Here is an 18301-nt window from a genome sequence, read left to right on the forward strand (position 1 = left end):
CAGAGATATATTTCTAGGCTTACCCTAAGAGGGTATTTATAGCCTTCAAATTCCTAAAAACAAGCTAAAATATCTTAAATCCTAATTAAAACACTTTAAACTATTTAAATAAAATACCTAAAAGATAATATTTAAAATAATATTCTAAATCCTAATTAAAATACTAAAATCTATTTAAACTAAAATATCTAATACAAAGATAAAATATAAAAATAATATCCTAAAACTTAATTAAAATACTAAAACTTATTTAAACTAAAATACAAAGATAAAATATAATGTTTAAAATATTATCCTAAACTTGAGTTTAATTCAAATCCGAATTCCAGCCAGCTTTGATTCCGAAAATAAAAAAAAAACTACAGAATTCTGTCATTTTTGTGCAATTTCCAGAATCTGACATCCCGCACATAAAATGAATCAAAACAAACAATTAAGCCACAAAAACCAATGATTAAGGAGTAATTTAAAAGCAAATTATTAACTAAATTAAACACTTATCACATAGCCATGACAAATTAGTGGCAACTGCCGTTTTGATGCCAAAATAAATTCATTCTTCTCAATTAATAAATAAGGAAATACGTAGTAAAGAGAAGTAAGAGTCGATTCCACAGGGACTTAGAAAATTCTGAATTTATGTCTGAATTGTTTATACCAGGCGTGATATAGGAAAAGGGGGGTTTTGGTAAAATGAGATTAAATAGTAAAAAGAGATTTAATAAAAGGTAATTTAAAGTAAAGATAAGAAAATAAGGAATGTAACGTGGAAAATGAATATGGTAAAAACTTAGCCTCAAGCCTCGCTTTGACTCAATTTCCTTTAGATCATCGAATTAGATTTTCCCTTCGGGATTCACGTCAGTTACTTTGTTTACAAGGGAAATCCTCGTGACTCTATTTTGTATATCGAATACCCAAGAAAATCTTTGATTCAGGCTTCGAAAACGGATCTGATCAACATCAATTATCGTAGATCAATTACCATTTAAGTTCGTGACAACCAACTTGGATTGTTGTTCCAATAACCTTTAATTTCGGTCTTAATTCCCTCTTGGCAAGGCTATCTCGCCAAGTGTGTTCCCAGAAAGTTGAATGTGCTTTCAATAAGCCGATCCTTCCTCCCACACATTTAATCGCAACAACATCTTGACCTAAGTCAATATTTGATTTTGAAAACTGTTTTGATTTTGAAAAATAAGCGCAGAGATTGAGAGAGATATTTTGAAGTTATTAAGGGTCTTTTTTTAATTCTCCCGTTAGAATTGAGTCATCGCTTCAGCTCTCGGCTTATGAGAAAATTAGCTAAGCTTGACAAACGTCATACTTAGCATATTTAAAAACAAAGCTTAAAAATAAAAGGAAAAAAAAAGAAAACTTGAAAAGTAAAATAAAAGCGAGAATTTTAATAAAACTAGAAAAGAGAAGAAGAAGATTGTAATCTAAGTTGTGTATTTAGGCTTACCCCAAGAGGGTATTTATAGCCTCTAAAAATCTAGAGATAAACAAAGAAATTAAAATAAAATAATCCTAAAGATAATTGTTTTTCCTAAATTCAAACTTTAAACAAGTCTCCTAATGCAATTATGCTCGTCCATCTTTCAGAAGGCACGCTGACTAGATCTTCTAGAAACTGCCGCTGACTGAACCTTCTAGAAACTGCCACGTCAGACTGTGTCATGCCCAGAGTCGTGCTCATGTCTCCAGCCGTGAACGACCAAATAATAAAAAAAATGAAGAATGCACCCGTTTTACCACTAAGTCTAGAAAGTAAGACATTGCACGAAAACAATCATAACACAACCAAATCAGCAACAACAAATCCATAAGATCGAAGAATTAACTAGTAAATACTACCGATTCTGAACACTCATCAATTAGGATTTCAAGAATTACGGGGTAAAACTCTTTGCTCTGTTATTCTAAGAATATCCTGGAATACAAATATTTACATGGTAGGGTAGGAACACACCAGATGAATATATAGGGATAAGCCTATACAAATCTTACATGAAAACTGAAAAACTAATGCAAGCTATCAACTAAGATATACAATCAGAAAGAAAAAAAAAACATTCCATGGAAGACAAGCAACTGTGCGTGCAGAATATACATGTTAGCTGGCACTTATAGAAGCTGAGGAACTTCATCTTCCTTTGGACTCAATTCCAAAATTCCCTAGCCAGTTGATGAGAGGAAAAAATATTTATTTTATTTAGCATGGTAAAAATTTATTTCAAGGAAATATATGGTTAGAACTTACATAGATGATTGATTTGTAGGATTCGTTTCATTTCTTCTTTTCTTCTAATTCTGCTTGTAAACTTTTCTTGCAAATCTCTCTCAACCATTAATACAAGTCACCATGGTCTTCCTGTTGTAAATACAATGTATGCCATGGTTATTCCCAGTACCAAACCACATCCGTACCCCATCGTAGAAAAATCCATATATGTAGCATTCTTTCAGTTTCCAATTTGGAGAGCCCCACTTAGAAAATTTGAAGACAAGTCGAGAGATATAAGAGATGCCAGATCATCGATGCATAAAATTGTAGGTTATAAACAACTCATTTATAAAACCCATATACCTAACAACAAATAACAAAGAATTCCGAAAAAACCCACAAACTCAAATAAAAAAATATTCAAAGAGTTAACTTAAAAAATTAAACTCACCTTCTATGAATTTGAAATACGTAATCGATTCAAAATACCTGTTTTATTCAAATTTGATGGAGTCGAATTCAAAGGGTAAACGATTTAACAAATTAAGGTTATAAACACTAATATTTTATGAATAATCAGGTATAGGGGAAAATGAGATTATGAGAAATAGTTTGAGAATAATCAGGTATAGGGGAAAATATATTAGCAATATGTGTTTAATTTTTTTCATTAAATTCAAATATAATTATATATTAAATACAGTTTGTTTCCCACCTACATTAAGTAAACAATTTGGTCTGGTGGTAAAATTCATACCATTTCACACCCTTATCGAAGTTTGAGTCCCCTCCCACGTATAGTGGGTTTAAATATTTCCTTTAAATCAATACGTGTTTGAACCCGAGATTTCGAAAAATAACGATAATTTTTTTAGCTTGGTTGGTGCTAATATTCAAACCTTGTATATCGACAATTTTCCGGAAAACCTCCTTTGACATTTCAACATTTTTAGACAAGCATATGATGCTATTATTGACCATAAGCTGAGCTAGGCTTGTAAACGAACCGAACACACACGAACGGAGATATGTTCATGTTCGTTCATTTAATAAATAAACAAACATAAATGAATACGAACATAAGCGAACAAATTTTTTTTTGTTCATGTTCGTTCATTAAGGAATATAGCTTGTTCATGTTCGTTTATTTAATAAATAAACAAACACGAACATAAACGAACACTAACATAAACAAACATAAACGTTGGAGACCCTATCTTCCATTGTTCTTTCATGAAAAATAATTGACAATGCAAATTAATCAAATCTACAGTGATAAATAGCGTCAGAGCTGATTAGCAGTGATGAAATGTTTGAAGATATCAGATATTTAGATCGATCTGTTAAATATATTAAATGATTCACACGACTTTAATTTAACGCTATAACATTTATCTTAGTGGTCCATGATTACATATGAACAATCATTTTCCAATACGTTATTCTAATAAATTCGCCGGCTAAAAGTTTTGTGACATCAATGTCAGACTTTAATGAGATTTGTTAATAATGGTTCTTTCCGTTGGCAGAGTAGAAAATTCAACTGCATGAAGATTTCGAACGGTACAAATTGGACTACAAGGCAATAACATAGATTCAAAATCCCTCCGATGCTACATATCGTAACTGATATTATTGCTAAACCACCATTCAAAATTTTAACGTATCTAAAGTCTACTCCACAACTAAAGGTCACACAAGAACTATGAAAACAAAAGTTCATTGTCAAAGTGTATTTTTCTACTTATTAATGGGTTCTTCCTTGAAAACCCATTACTTCCGCTATTACACTTTTTTTAGAAATTGTATAGAAACCTTTATTTTGTTTTCTGGCAAATTCTATATATTTTTCTCTTTACTAATGGTCATATACTACCGATTGTTACTTTTATCTTCTCATCTATTTCTAGAAAGAAGTATGATGTTTTCTTCAGTTTTAGATGTGAAGATACCCGCAATAACTTTACATATCAACTATTAAGCCAAATAAAACAGAGAAAGAGATGAAAACAAACCTGTAAAACTTCAGATTGCACTATAATATAACTTTTTTTTGAAGCTTTCACCAATTGTCTCCATTCTCTAGTGAACATTAGGGTTTGAAAAAAAAAGGGAAATGAATATAGGTGCGAGGTGCCTCACGGGTTAATATATTGGATTTAATCTTCAAATAAAATTGGGTTAATTATGGAGTTGGTCATCAGAATATCAGATTAATTAATATTTTTAAGATACTTACAAATTGGTCACCAAAATTGATTTAAGAAGATTGGGTTAAACATAAATGAACGAACATAAACGAACATAACCGAACGAATGTAAACGAACATAACCGAACGAATGTAAACGAACATAACCGAACGTTCACGAACGTAAATGAACGGACGAGACCTATGTTCGTGTTCGTTCATTTAATTAAACGGACATAAAATCTTGTTCATGTTCATTCATTTAATAAATAAACACACATAAACGAACTTCTCGCCGTACGGTTCATGAACGGTTCGCTGAACGTTCAATTCATTTACAGGCCTAAGCTGAGCTAACTTTCAAGGGGGCTCCATTAGCTGTCACGGTTGATTTGAACCTTCCAATCTTCAACTTTCAGTTTTCCCATAATGTTCCTCTCACAGTAAGGTCTGAAAATTCTACTAGACAGTCTGAACCCACCCCAATACTTAATATTTGACCTTAACCCTATAACATTCTTTTTCCAAATTACTTATCGACTTATTATTTATGCAATCAAACTCGTTGCATTGACTTAGCTCAGTCGGCATAACTAAGCTTCAAAATTTTCACATTTATCATCTAAATTACCTAAGGATCCCATAAAACGCTTAATACTTGGATTAACTATAACTACGAAATTTATACGATCATATGTTATGCACAAAGATTCTAAAAAGGATAATATATAAAATTTAACTTCTTGTGCCCAAATTATAGCTATGGAGAGGAATGGATGGTTAGCATGATCATTTCACCTTTCTTTTGAAGGTCTAAAACTCAATTATTCATATAGTTTGTAAGCACGTTTGGGAGTAAAAATTTGTTTTCTTGCCCTATCTTTTGAAACTTTGAACAACCAAATATCACGTTACGACTTTTCCTGGGCATAGTGGGTTCAAAAGGAAATAAAGATGAAACCAACCTTTGGAAAAATGAACCCCTTTTCTTTTCTCTTTAATGTTTTTTTAATATATGTATAGTGTACTACTAATCGCATGGGATTGAGCTGTAACAATCATCATATCCTTTAAAAGTATGAAAATGACCCTTAGATCACATGGAGTTGGAATCTTATGCTATACAAGTAAAAAGTTTGTATTGTCATCTTGAAATTACAATGAAATTGAATAAAAATACCCATCGTTCATCCATGAAATTAAATCAATATTTTCTTTTCTTTGCAATGTCCAAGAATCTTAACCAGAAAGTTGGAAGCAGACAAGTGTACACATAAATCTCAAGTTCTTTCAGTCAGCTAAAGTATACTTTATTTAACTGAGGTTGGGGGTTTCTTGGTAGGTTTACCTGAATATTCCTTCATTTTCTAAACCTTTAACTCTGTTCTTTTTTCCCTCCTTCCCATTGAATTGGCTAACAAAGAAGTTTTGGACTTAATATTAACAAGGCATAATACCAAATAAATAAACTCAGAATTTATATAAAAAAGTTATTTTGAACTTTATTCGAGCATTTTAGCCCCCAACGTTTTATTTTAGGTAAAAATATCCCTCCATAAGGAAAATCATTAGTTAACAAATAATTAGCATTCCAAAATAGAGGGTTTTTTTATCCTAAATTGAAACATTGATGACCAAGATGTTCTAATAAAGGTTAAAGTGACTATTTAATCAAACGTTATGAATCTTTTTGTCCTAAGATGAGATGTTAGGGGCCAAAACTCCCAAAAAAATATAATAGAAGACAAAATGATAATTCTAATAAACGTTAGGAGTTAAATTTGAGCATTATGCCTATTAACGAAACTAAACTTACTAAACATTAGCTTGCAAACAATATTGATATTGAAAGATGCTTTCGGGGTTTGTTAGTGCTATTATTTAGTACCTTATTACCGTCTGTGGGGGAAAGTTCCCCCTTAATTTCACAAAAGGGAGACAAAGGGAAATGGGAGGAAGATGGCCTTTGCTGCATTGTGCATGAATGGCATATTGGAGTATTATCATGATGGATTCATTTACATGCACATCATCCACATCATGATTTTACAACATGCACATGCAAAAGAGACAAGGGTCTGTTTTCTTGGCTTGATGAAGAGGGTTAAGCCTACATGAGAACGGATGATAAGTTCCATTGAAAAGGGAGTAAAGTGAAAAAGAAAAAAAACTTACTTTTCTTTATATTCTAAAGGGAAAAAAATTCTGTACCAAAAAAAAAAAGTTCAACCAATAATTGGTCCTATTTTCTTTCTTAAATAGAAAAAAAAGTTTAAAATCACTGTAATAATGATGTTGAAAAAAATTTATCTAATTTATTTTTTCAAATAGGATGGTTTTGTTAGTACAGAATGAAAGACGCGTGGTCATTATGAAGATGAATAGAAGATTCGGTATCTTCTATATGGAATTTGGAAAGACAAAGAAGACAAGCATGGGAACTAGTGAGGGAAGACGTGTTTTCCTCATGTATTCCCAGAGACACCTAGTGGTCAATGCGAATTTTGATTGTCACTACAACAGCAACTCCATTTAAAAAAGTCTTAAATATACAAAAATGTGCATAATCTATGTTCGATTTTTCAGTTTAGTGTCTAATGTTTTTTTGTTCTAGTTTAGTGCCTAATATTTCATTTCATTACTCAAATTGGGTTCAACCGTGATGAGCCGTTAGGTTTAACTGTTAACCCATTAAAAATGTCAGTTGACATACTTTTAAGGTAAAATATATAAATAATCCTCAAACTTTTTGGGTATTGCATTTTGGTCACTCCTAAAATTAAATATAAAATAACCAGAGCTTACCCCGATGGCAGATGGAGGAAACGACAACTGGCTGGGTTTTGGTTGGAACAAAGATGGGAACCAGGTGGCGGTGGCGGTGAGGCAAACAGAGCTCGGGATCGGCGCGATAATCGTGAAACCAATGGCGATGGTTTATTGTTTTCTAACGAATCTTTAAGTCGTTCTCTATGGCGACGATGATGATTCACGGTACAAGGGTGGTCGGGTTTTGGTCGCGGACAGACGGCGATCACCTTGGTGGTGACGGTGCGACCTATGGAAACCTATGGAGTTCGGAATCATGAAAAATATCAATAGTGAGTTTTTTTTGTTTTTAACGGAGCTTCAAAGGGCCACCTACGACGATCGACGACGATTTACAGTGAATAGAAGGATTTTGGTCGAGGGATGGAGGGAATGTTTTGGTGGTGGTGGTGCATGTCACTTTCGGGAAACGACGACATAAGAAGAAGAAGAAGAATGAGGAGTTTAACGGGGTGGTCAAAATGCAACACCTTAAAAGTTTGGGGATTATTTATGTATTTTAATTTAAAAAATATGTCAGTTGAAATTTTTAATGGGTTAACGGTCAAACTTAAAGGTTTATCACGGATGGACCCTTTTTGAGTAACAGGATGAAACATTAAATATCACTCTGAAACGAAAAAATATTAGACATTAAACTAAAAAAAACATTGATTAAGCATCTTTTGTAAATTTCAGCCTTTGAAAATATAATCTCTCTCTTCATTTCATAAATTCATTTTCCCGCAACATTGTCTAAACGAATTTACCAAAAAAATTAAATTTTTAAGTTACATATGGAATGAGACTTCAATAATCACTCGCAAATGATTAAGTTACAATCTGTAATATCACAGGAGAAGAAAAAATGAATTTGATGATGTTGGTCTTTTTTTATTATATAATTCTCAAGCTTAAAATTATCATCAAAACAATCACAAGCTTGACATGAGATGATATGACACAAGAAATTTAAAAACAATCAATAAAGGGTTATTTTATTGAAAATCATTTTGCCAGATTTTATTTATCTGTCACATATTCTTTTAGAAAATTTTACTAATTTATCATTTTTTTACGATCATCATTCACGTCTTACATTGACATGACATCAATTCGAATAAAGCGCAGATAATGATTTAAACCTTTTTAAGATGAGTGTTAGATCCATAAAATTTTCTAAAACGATAACTGACAGGTAATTAATTTCTATTAGGGTGATTTTGATGTAAAACGTCGCAAAAATATATGTAAGTAGCTTTGCTTTGTTTTTTTTTGAAAAAATAAAATTTAATTAGCTAATCATTTTTATTTTTTATCTTTTGAAAAATTAAGTCCTATGACCATAAAGAAAATCACGTGACTTTCACAGTTATCATTTTCTTCAAATAATTTTTTCTTTTTTAATAAATTTTTTCATTAAATCCTGAAAATGAGATAATAAAATACTTTTTTCTTCAATAATAATAATAATAATGAAAAATAGTGCCAATAAACTTTGTCTCGTCTCTTGATTTTGTCATTATTTAATCAATATTTTTGTGTTGAATATATTTTTAAATTTAATTGAGCTTCAAAGTTATTCTTAGATATGTTGAGATAATATATATATATATATATATATATATATATATATATCGAGTATAAAATTCTTATAAATCTATATTTTAATATGTTTCTGATATGTTGATTGAATGGATAATTAGTGAATTCTTATAAACTACTGCTAGTTTAAAGGGATACACTGCTTAAGGGGATGACACACATTTAAGGGAATGTTTGGTTCAAGGAATGTGGGATTCCCATGGGAATGAAATCCACATTTCCATGTTTGGTTGGTCGGGAATCCCATTCTCGGTAATGTTTTATTACCAATAGTATATTTTTTGGGTATATTACCAGGAATGTCATTACCTCTCTTTCTTAGGTATTGTTAAATTATCGGCGTTTTGGACTAAAATACCCTTAATTTTTTTTCCCAAAAATATCCTTCTTCTGTCATTGAATAATAAAAATTCTACGAAGGTTAAATTACAAATTTATCCTTAAACTATTTTAGATTTACAAAAAAAGTCTATAATTAAAATTTTATATGAAGTTCAGGGATTAAAATAAAATTTTACCCTTTCATTAAACATTTTTATATTTTCAATTTTTTTTAAAAATATATAAATTTTATGAATTTAAATTTTTTAAAGAATATATATAAATATTTTTCAACTTGTTAAAAAACAAATATATAATAAGGACAATTTGATCAAATATACATTCCAATAATATTTTATTCCTTTAACCAAACACGATAATCTTACATTCCTGCTAAACCAACCAAACACAAAATACAACATTCCCAGTAATTCTATTACCTGGTAATCTTACATTCTCACTGGTAATTTTACATTCCGTGAACCAAATGCACCCTAAAGGTTCACTAGCATTAACTCATTAAATTTTTATTAATGTGTGATGTAAATAAAAGAATACAAATTAATGACTCAATTATCTAAATAAAAAAATTAAAAATATAATAATGAAAATAATTTTTTGAATTAAAATATAATAATAAAAAATAAGTTTTTGAAAAAACAATGATAAAAACTAAATTATCAAGACCAACGTCGGTCTTGTCTTGGGTAAACATCACTAGTTTATTGGTTAGTCTTGGGTAAACATCACTAGTTTATTGGTTAAATAATGACAAAATCAAGAACCGATACAAAATTTATTGGCACTATTTATTATTATTATTATTATTGAAGAAAAAAAGTATTTTATATCTTATTTTCAGGATTTAATGAAAAATTTTATCAAAAAAGAAAAATAATTATTATATAAGTTGTTGAATTCAGTTTCCATCATCATCTAGATGGATGGAGTACTTGGGTGCAGTCACACTTTTACAATTTTAAATTCTCTTATTGTTTAAGGTACCTTTTTTATATTTTTTTATTAATTATATATTTTCAGACCCCTCAAATGTTGTAATTCCGGACCTATAAATTTCTAAATTTCCATCCCTAGCAGAAAATCTCTCGTGTGTCCGTGAATTTCATCACCTCCCAACCATTTGTTGATTCCATTGTGGGGAAGCTTTGCACGTATATCACATAATCATACAAGAAAATATTTGCAATTTCTCACTTAGTTTTCCTACTTTGAGAACTTTGGTTTACATCTCTTTAAAATTGCCAACATTCAACCTTTTAACTTCAAAATCCTAGAATCCAACGTATATAAGAAAAAAGAAAAGAAAAAAAACCCAAAGAAGCTTTTGGAGTTCCATGTTCAACCTCAATCCTATTTCTCATTTACACCTTTCCATTTACCTTGATCTAGAAACCTTTACCATAAACCCCATCTCTCCTCACATAATGGAACAAGCATTAGGATTCTCATCATTAAACATTTGGTGAGGTGGATTACCATAAACCGGATAACCCGGCACATACCCGTGGTAACCATGCCCGTGTGGGTGAGTATACGGGTTTCCATGACCATATCCATAACCCGGGTTCTCATATCCAGGATAACCCGGCATGTAACCAGGTGCGTATCTAAATTGGGGTTGAGCCATAAACTCCATTCGGTTCCCTTCCATCTTACCACCACCATCTTCACCATTTCCACCTTTGTTCTTCTTTCCTCCACCGTCGCCACCACTCTCTTTGTTGATGTCTTTGTCTTTCTTAGGTGCTACAATCTCAACATTCTTCTTGAGTTTGTCCTTCAAAGCTCCAGCCAAGGCCTTAACATCCATAGTCCCCTTAACTGTGACCACCTCCTTCTGCCTGTCGACTTTCAACTCATGCACACCTACAACACCATGAAAAAAAAGGTCAAAACTCAAAAACTAATACAAGATTTCAACGAAAGGGTAAAAGTTTATAGGAAATTAGCAATGAAAAGTCATCCACCTTGGGTTTCAGAGACAATTTTGCGAATTTTATCAATGCATCCATCACACTGGCATATCAGTTGCACCTTCAAATCCGCCGTCGTTACCGGGGCCTGATTAAAAATAATAAATACATGGTTATTTTGAAATGTATTGAAAATTTGATATTGAAAAATTCGAAATTCTTACATCTTTGGGTTTTTTCTCTGATTTATTGTCAGAATCCTGCTTTTTCTCTTTGTCTGATTTTTTCTCCTTTTTCTCTTCTTTGTTGTCATCTTTCTTGGGTTGAGGAGAAACAAGGTCAACCTTCTTCTTGGTTTTCTTCACGAGCTTCTCCTTCATGGCGGTCGGATCCATAGTTCCTATCACCGTCACTTTGTTTGAGCTCATATCAGTTTTTACCGTCTCCACCCCTGCAAAAAACAGAGTAAATAACAAAACCCAGAAACAAAACGGGGATCTTAAACCTTCTTCTCTGATTGTACCTTCAAATTCATGAATGTGCTTGAGGATTTTGGTAGCACAGCCTTCACAAAAGCAATCAAACTTGAGAACAATGGTTGAGGATCCCTTTTCCTTCTTTTCTCCATCCCCGCCTTTCTTGCTTCCATTCTTTTTCTGCAACGGAGAGAAAGAAGAACCATCATTTAATAAACCATATCGATTAACAACGAAATGAGAAATGAAAGAAGATGAAAGGGCTAGGAAGAAAGAGAGGGAAATGGGGTTGGAATTTGGAGAGTATTTTGCTGACTGACCTCTCCCATGGCTAGTAAGAATCCAATATAGTAATCTGGGTTTATGGATTGTGATGTGTGGAAGCAAGGGAGAAAAGGAGAGCAATATTTATAGGAGAGTGAAATACTATTGGTGACGATGATGATGATGTATGAATGGATGGTCTAAACGCGTGGAATGAATGATGTGACTTAGGGAGTAAGGGGTTGAAAAAGTAGGATACTTCGTAGAAAGTGAGCAAGGTGGACTGGATTTGGAGGTTCTTCCCTCTTTCCATCACTATTGTGCACCAGTTGAGTGTGCCAAGGTTCAGCAAAATCAGACCCCGTTCAGAAAATTTCTTACTTCCTCCGAACTATAATTAGTGTTTTATATTGATTTTACAAATATTTCGAGATATATTTAATCAAATAAAATGATAAAATTATTTTTAAAATTTGATTGATAAATTTTACATATTTATTTTGATATATATAATAGAATAAAACATATTATTATAAAAAATATATAAATATCATAATTTGTTGATTTTAATAAAATATTTTAAATAAGATAATTTTAAAATCTAAAAGAGACATTTAATAGGACGAGGAGAATAACTTATATAATTCAAGTATATTCATAAATTATATAATAATTTTTTGTTATACTTTAATATTGATAGTGATTTAATTACGGATGAACTATGAACACCTTTATTAAACTTAACCGTCTTTTTGAGTAAGGTCATGGATTCGAACCTAACGTTTGCAAATAGAAAAAATTAAGTTGAGAGGGTCACCCTCATATATTTAGTATCTAATTTGGATTAGTTGATCAATATATCATATACTAGGTGATTAATTCAAAAACAAATTCAACCACCCATATTAAATACTTGCATTTAAGGTGGGTTTTGTTTTATGTAAAACAATTTTTGGAAAATGTTTTTATTATTTTTCAATGTATGGTTAACAAAAAATGTTAGTCAATGTAAAACATTTTCTTCATAAACAAATTTTTTTTTTGCATTTTTCAGAAAAATACTTACGATCTATTTTTCGTAAATCGTTTTATAAATTTTTCATTTCAAAGTATATATTTCATATTAATATTGTATTTTAGTATTGTTTTAACAAAATATTAAATATTTTAAATAAGAGAATTTTAAAATCTAAAAGATACATTTAATAGGATGAGGAGAATAACTTATATTGTTGAAGTGTGTTTATAAATTATATAATATTTTTTATTATACTTTTAATATTAATATTGATTTAATTACAAATAAACTATTAACACCCTTATTAAATTCAACCACCTTTATACTAATAATCCGTTGGTCTAGTGTGATGAGGTATTAGACTTTTTGAGTAAGGTCAGGGATTCAAGCCTTAACGTTTGTAGATGGAGCAAATTAAGTTGCGAGGTCACCCTCATCTTTGTAGTACTCAATCTGGATTAATTGATCAATAGATCAGATACTAGGTGATTAATTCAAAAACAAATTCAACCACATGTATTAAATACTTGCATTTAAGGTCGGGTTGTTCTATATAAAACATTTTTTGGAAAATGTTTTTATTATTTTTCAATGTATGGTTAGCGAAAAAAGTTGGTCAATGTAAAATATTTTCCTCATAAACAAAATTTTATTTGCATTTTCAGAAAAATACTTACGATCTATTTTTCGTAAATCGTTTTATAAATTTTTCATTTCAAAGTATATATTTCATATTAATATTGTATTTTAGTATTGTTTTAACAAAATATTAAATATTTAAATAATAATTATTAATAACTTTAAAAATATAATATTATATATTTTTAATATTATAATAATATAATCAGTTATATTATGATAATATATGATATTGTATTCTTATTTTAATTACTTCAATCATTATAAGTCAATCAAGTGATCGTATAGTAGAAGAGGATAATATTTTATTAATTAATTATGGGTTCAAATAATTAAATATTAAAGAAATTAAACTACATATTAAGAAAAATGTTTATGCATATTTCAACAAAAGTTCTTCTTTCATTTATTTGACTTTGCTTATACAATTTCATGTTTATACATAAAAATACAATTTCGTTCATTTATTTTAAATTTTTTTATTTGTTTTATTTTGTTCGATTTGAATCATAATTTTTGTTTATTATTGTTATTTTAATTTTAAATTAATGTTTTGTCTAACATACATGGTGATAACCGTCGTTTTGCTATCAAAATAATTTCGGCTTCTTAAATAAAAAGAAAAAGATAGTATAGAGAAGCAGGGTCGATCCACATAGACTACGGTTTTTGTGATTTAATAAAATTGTTTCTTGATTTAGGAAAAGATAAAATTCCAGGTAAAGTAGAAAATATATAATAAAATAAATAATTATAAAAAAGGAAAAATAAAAAAATAATAAATATTAATAGTAATAAATATAAAAAGGGATTTTTAAAAGTTTTTTAAATAAAAGATAATAATTAAATAAAAGAAAATAATTAAATAAACAAAATAAAGAGATTGAGATAAAGAGAAACTTATTGTGAAAGCAGCCTCAGACTTCAGCTTTGCCTCAAATTCCTCGAATCATCGAAACAGATTTTTACTTCAAGATTCACGTTAGCTTACAAGGACAATTCTTCGTTGCCAACTTGATTGTGTCGTTTTAACAATAACTGATTCCGATCTCAGTTTCCTCTAAGCAAACAATTTTGCTAAGTGTGTTCTCGGGAAGTTGAATATGCTTCAATAAGCAAATCCTTCTTCAAATGTTAACCATAACAATATCCGGACCAATGTCGAAATCGTTTGGATTTGAAAAGTAAGCTCAGAAAACAGAGAGAAAATTTTAAGCGATTTAAGTACCTTACAATTCTCACGTTTGGAATTGAGCATTCATTTTAGTCTTCGGCTTGAAAGAAAATTAACTAAGCATGACCAAAGTCATACTTAGCATAATTGAAAAGTATGCAAAAAGTAAAGAGAAAGCTAGAGAGAAAAATAATATTTTATTCTCATATGAGAGAGATATATTTCTAGGCTTGCCCTGAGAGGGTATTTATAACATTCAAATTCCTAAAAAACAAGCTAAAACATCTTAAATCCTAATTAAAACACTTAAAACTATTTAAACTAAAATACCTAAAAAATAATATTTAAAATAATATTCTAAATCCTAATTAAAATACTAAAACCTATTTAAACTAAAATACCTAAAACAAAGATAAAATATAAAAATAATATCCTAAAACTTAATTAAAATACTAAAACTTATTTAAACTAAATAAAAAAGATAAAATATAATGTTTAAAATATTATCCTAAACTTGAGTTTAATTCAAATCTAAATTCCAACCAACTTTGATTCTGAAAATAAAAAAAAACTGCAGAATTTTGTCCTTTTTGTGCAATTTCTAAAATCTGACGTCCTGCACAGAAAATGAATCAAAACAAACAATTAAGTCACAAAAACCAATGATTAAAGAGTAATTTAAAAGCAAAATATTAACTAAATTAAGCACTTATCAAATTCTCCCTCACTTATTCAATGCTTGTCCTCAAGCATTCATCAATTAACACATCAAAATTACAAGTTATGATCTTCAATTTCAATTTATTCCTCAAACTTCCAATCGAATTAAGTCCATGACATTTGCCGAATTCAAGTTGCAATCAAGCAAAGACACAACTAAGAAAATTTAAAGTAAGCAAGATATCCCAATTAATTGCCAACTTCAATGAAATATGACTCAATACCTCACAAAGATTCACACATATCCGCTCAAAGTGCTTGGGGTAAATGAAATCGCTCAAGCCGAAATTAACCAAAATATTACCATAAGCTTGGAATCCAATCAAGTCTCCACTACGAAAAATGAACATAATGCAATAATCAAAGGGTATTAAACAATGTGTGATGGGGCTTAGGTTAGGGTAGGGAAAAGGCCAAAAAGAAAGGTTTAAAATACCGAAACAAGAGATCAAATTAATTAAGAATAATCCAATAATTAACATGAAGCGCAATGAAGAACAAAACAAGGAAAAAAGAATAGATGAAAGACAATTGAAACGATCGATTTTTCCTTCCCCTTTTTTTTGTTTTTTCTGTTTTTTTGAAACATTGAATTTTTTTTCATGGAACAACAATGATACAAGATCTCAAGTCTCGGCAAGGGTGTGAAAAGAGAGAAAAAATAAAAAAAAGGCTTCGGGTTTAACTATGAGATGTAAAACAAAGAAAGGGAAATAGGCTCAAATATGGTTCACTAGTGGATATATAAACGGGTAGGCTTTTGGGAAGAGTGGGTTTATCCTAGGTGCCCCTATCACATTAAAACATTATGTTCAATATGTAGTCTCGATATGCATTGTGATTACAAGTTCTAGAATATCCTAATTAGTTTGACACAAACAAGTCAAACAATGAGCAAGAAAGAAAATATATGCTCGTTAGGCCCAAATCTCACAAGAAAAGTTTATGTGCATTGAGTCAATTTCATATCTATCAACAAAAGCATGAAATATCAATACTCAACAAAAATTCACTAGCTATATCAATCACCAATCATACAAATTAAATTCTATCAAAAAGCATGGTCATAATCCAAAAGGAAGCAAGAGCATAAAGCAAATTTCAAGACTAACAACCAAGGATCTCAACATATCAACATCAGAATAACTCAATTTCAAACAATTAAACAAATCAAGGAAAAATTTGACGACATGTTTTTCACTCCCCCCTCACTTATTCCGTTTTGTCCCAAAACGTATATCAAATTTTAAAACAAAGAGAGGGAAAAGGAATACTCCCCAATCTAGTGGCGACCGCGGCCACGTCGAGACGAGCTGTTGTAGAGTAGAATGTTCGATACTACACTGTTCTGTTCGAACTTTTCTACACAGTTTGAACCAATTCTATTTTTTTTGCACTGCATTGTTCGAATCTGTTGTGTATTTTTCTGCACTGTTCGAACAAAATAAGTTTTTTTGCACTATTCTGTTCGAATTTTTCTGCACAGTTCGAACCAAGTCAATTTTTCTATACTGTTTTTTCATTAAATATTTGATCCGAATTTGGATATGTTCAGAGAAAAATAAAATATAATTATTGAAATAAAGTTTGCTAAAAATAAAACAAAAATGAAATGAAATAAAACAAAAATAGAACGAAATGGGTTACCTCTCATCAAGCTTTTTTATTTAACGTCGTTAGCTTGACGACCTGATTCAGAATATAGGTTTCAAGAGAAATACTTCATCCACTTCATACGTTTTTTCCAACTAAGAACTTCCTTATGAGAAATTCTACAATCGTATAATTCTTTTTTTTCTTGTAGATTTTGGCTTTCTCATAGGCTTTTATTCGGATCTTTTTAGCTTTAAAAGCTTATCCGAAATAATTAGTGAAGTAGCGTTTTCTCCTAAAAAGGCATTCTTTAAGTGTTTCAGCATTTGGTACAATTCTATCTCAGGTGCCTGCAAAACAAAAGGTAAAATTTTAGTTTTAGAGGAAGCTAAAAATAAATTAGAATTGATTGAATGAATATTTTCAAACTCCCTTTCTTCCTTTTTATGGTAAAGTTCAGGATCCATGGAAAAATTAGATTCAATATATTCATCAATTAAAGGATCTAAAATATCAACAGAATTAATTCTTCCAACTCGATCCGGTTATTTCATTGCTTTGTAAACATCAAATTCAACGATCTCACCATCAAATTCCATTATCAGTATGCCACTTCTAACATCGATCTTTGTATTTGCGGTGCTTAGGAAGGGTCGGCCTAAGAGTACTTAGGAATAAGTATCTGACCTATCATGTTCCATGTCAATGACATAGAAATCTGCAGGAAAACATAATACGTCGACCTTCACTAAGACATTTTCCATCATTCTCACTGGATAGATCACGGACAGATCAACCAACTGTATGGTTACTCCCGTTTCCTTCTAAGGCTCGTTAGTAATCATTTTATAAATAGATAATGACATAACATTGATTGAAGCTCCTAAGTCACACATTGACGTTTAATTTTAAAATCACATATTTTGCAAGGAATAGTGAACATACCTTGATCCTTAATCTTTGCTGGGAGTTTTCGTTGAAAAATTGCTGAGATATGTTCTCCCAAATTTACCTTTTTGTGCCCCATTAATTTCCTCTTTGTAGTGCAAAGTTCTTTTAAAAATCGAGCATACCTTGGTACTTGTCAAATTACTTCAAGAAGAGGTATGTTGACTTGAACATTTTGGAACACCTCTAAGATCTTTTTTTCAGCTCTTCATCACGCTTCATCAACCTTGATGAGAAGGGTGGTGGCGTGATTTCATGAGAAGAATGAGAAGGATGTGAGTCAGACGTACCTTGTATTTCTGGAGGTGGCGTTTTCTCTTGTTCTTCTTGATGTGCATCTTTTTCTGCTGGAAATTCGGGTGAAATAACTTTTCCACTTATGAGT

General features: G+C 30.5%; 1 protein-coding gene across 1 annotated transcript; it reads right to left on the reverse strand.

Moving 5' to 3' along the window:
- Positions 1–10474: 10474 nt before the first annotated feature.
- On the reverse strand, positions 10475–11927 carry LOC120145001 (heavy metal-associated isoprenylated plant protein 3-like). Its single transcript, XM_039158916.1, has 5 exons — positions 11881–11927; positions 11608–11740; positions 11309–11535; positions 11139–11232; positions 10475–11037 (listed from the first exon to the last, which is right to left on the reverse strand). The coding sequence occupies exons 1-5, from the start codon at positions 11887–11889 to the stop codon at positions 10589–10591; spliced, it is 912 nt and encodes a 303-aa protein (XP_039014847.1). The 5' UTR covers positions 11890–11927; the 3' UTR covers positions 10475–10588.
- Positions 11928–18301: the final 6374 nt, after the last annotated feature.

Source organism: Hibiscus syriacus, unplaced genomic scaffold, assembly GCF_006381635.1.
Source record: "Hibiscus syriacus cultivar Baekdansim isolate YM2019G1 unplaced genomic scaffold, ASM638163v2 tig00110893_pilon, whole genome shotgun sequence".
NCBI classification, from domain to species: domain Eukaryota; kingdom Viridiplantae; phylum Streptophyta; class Magnoliopsida; order Malvales; family Malvaceae; genus Hibiscus; species Hibiscus syriacus.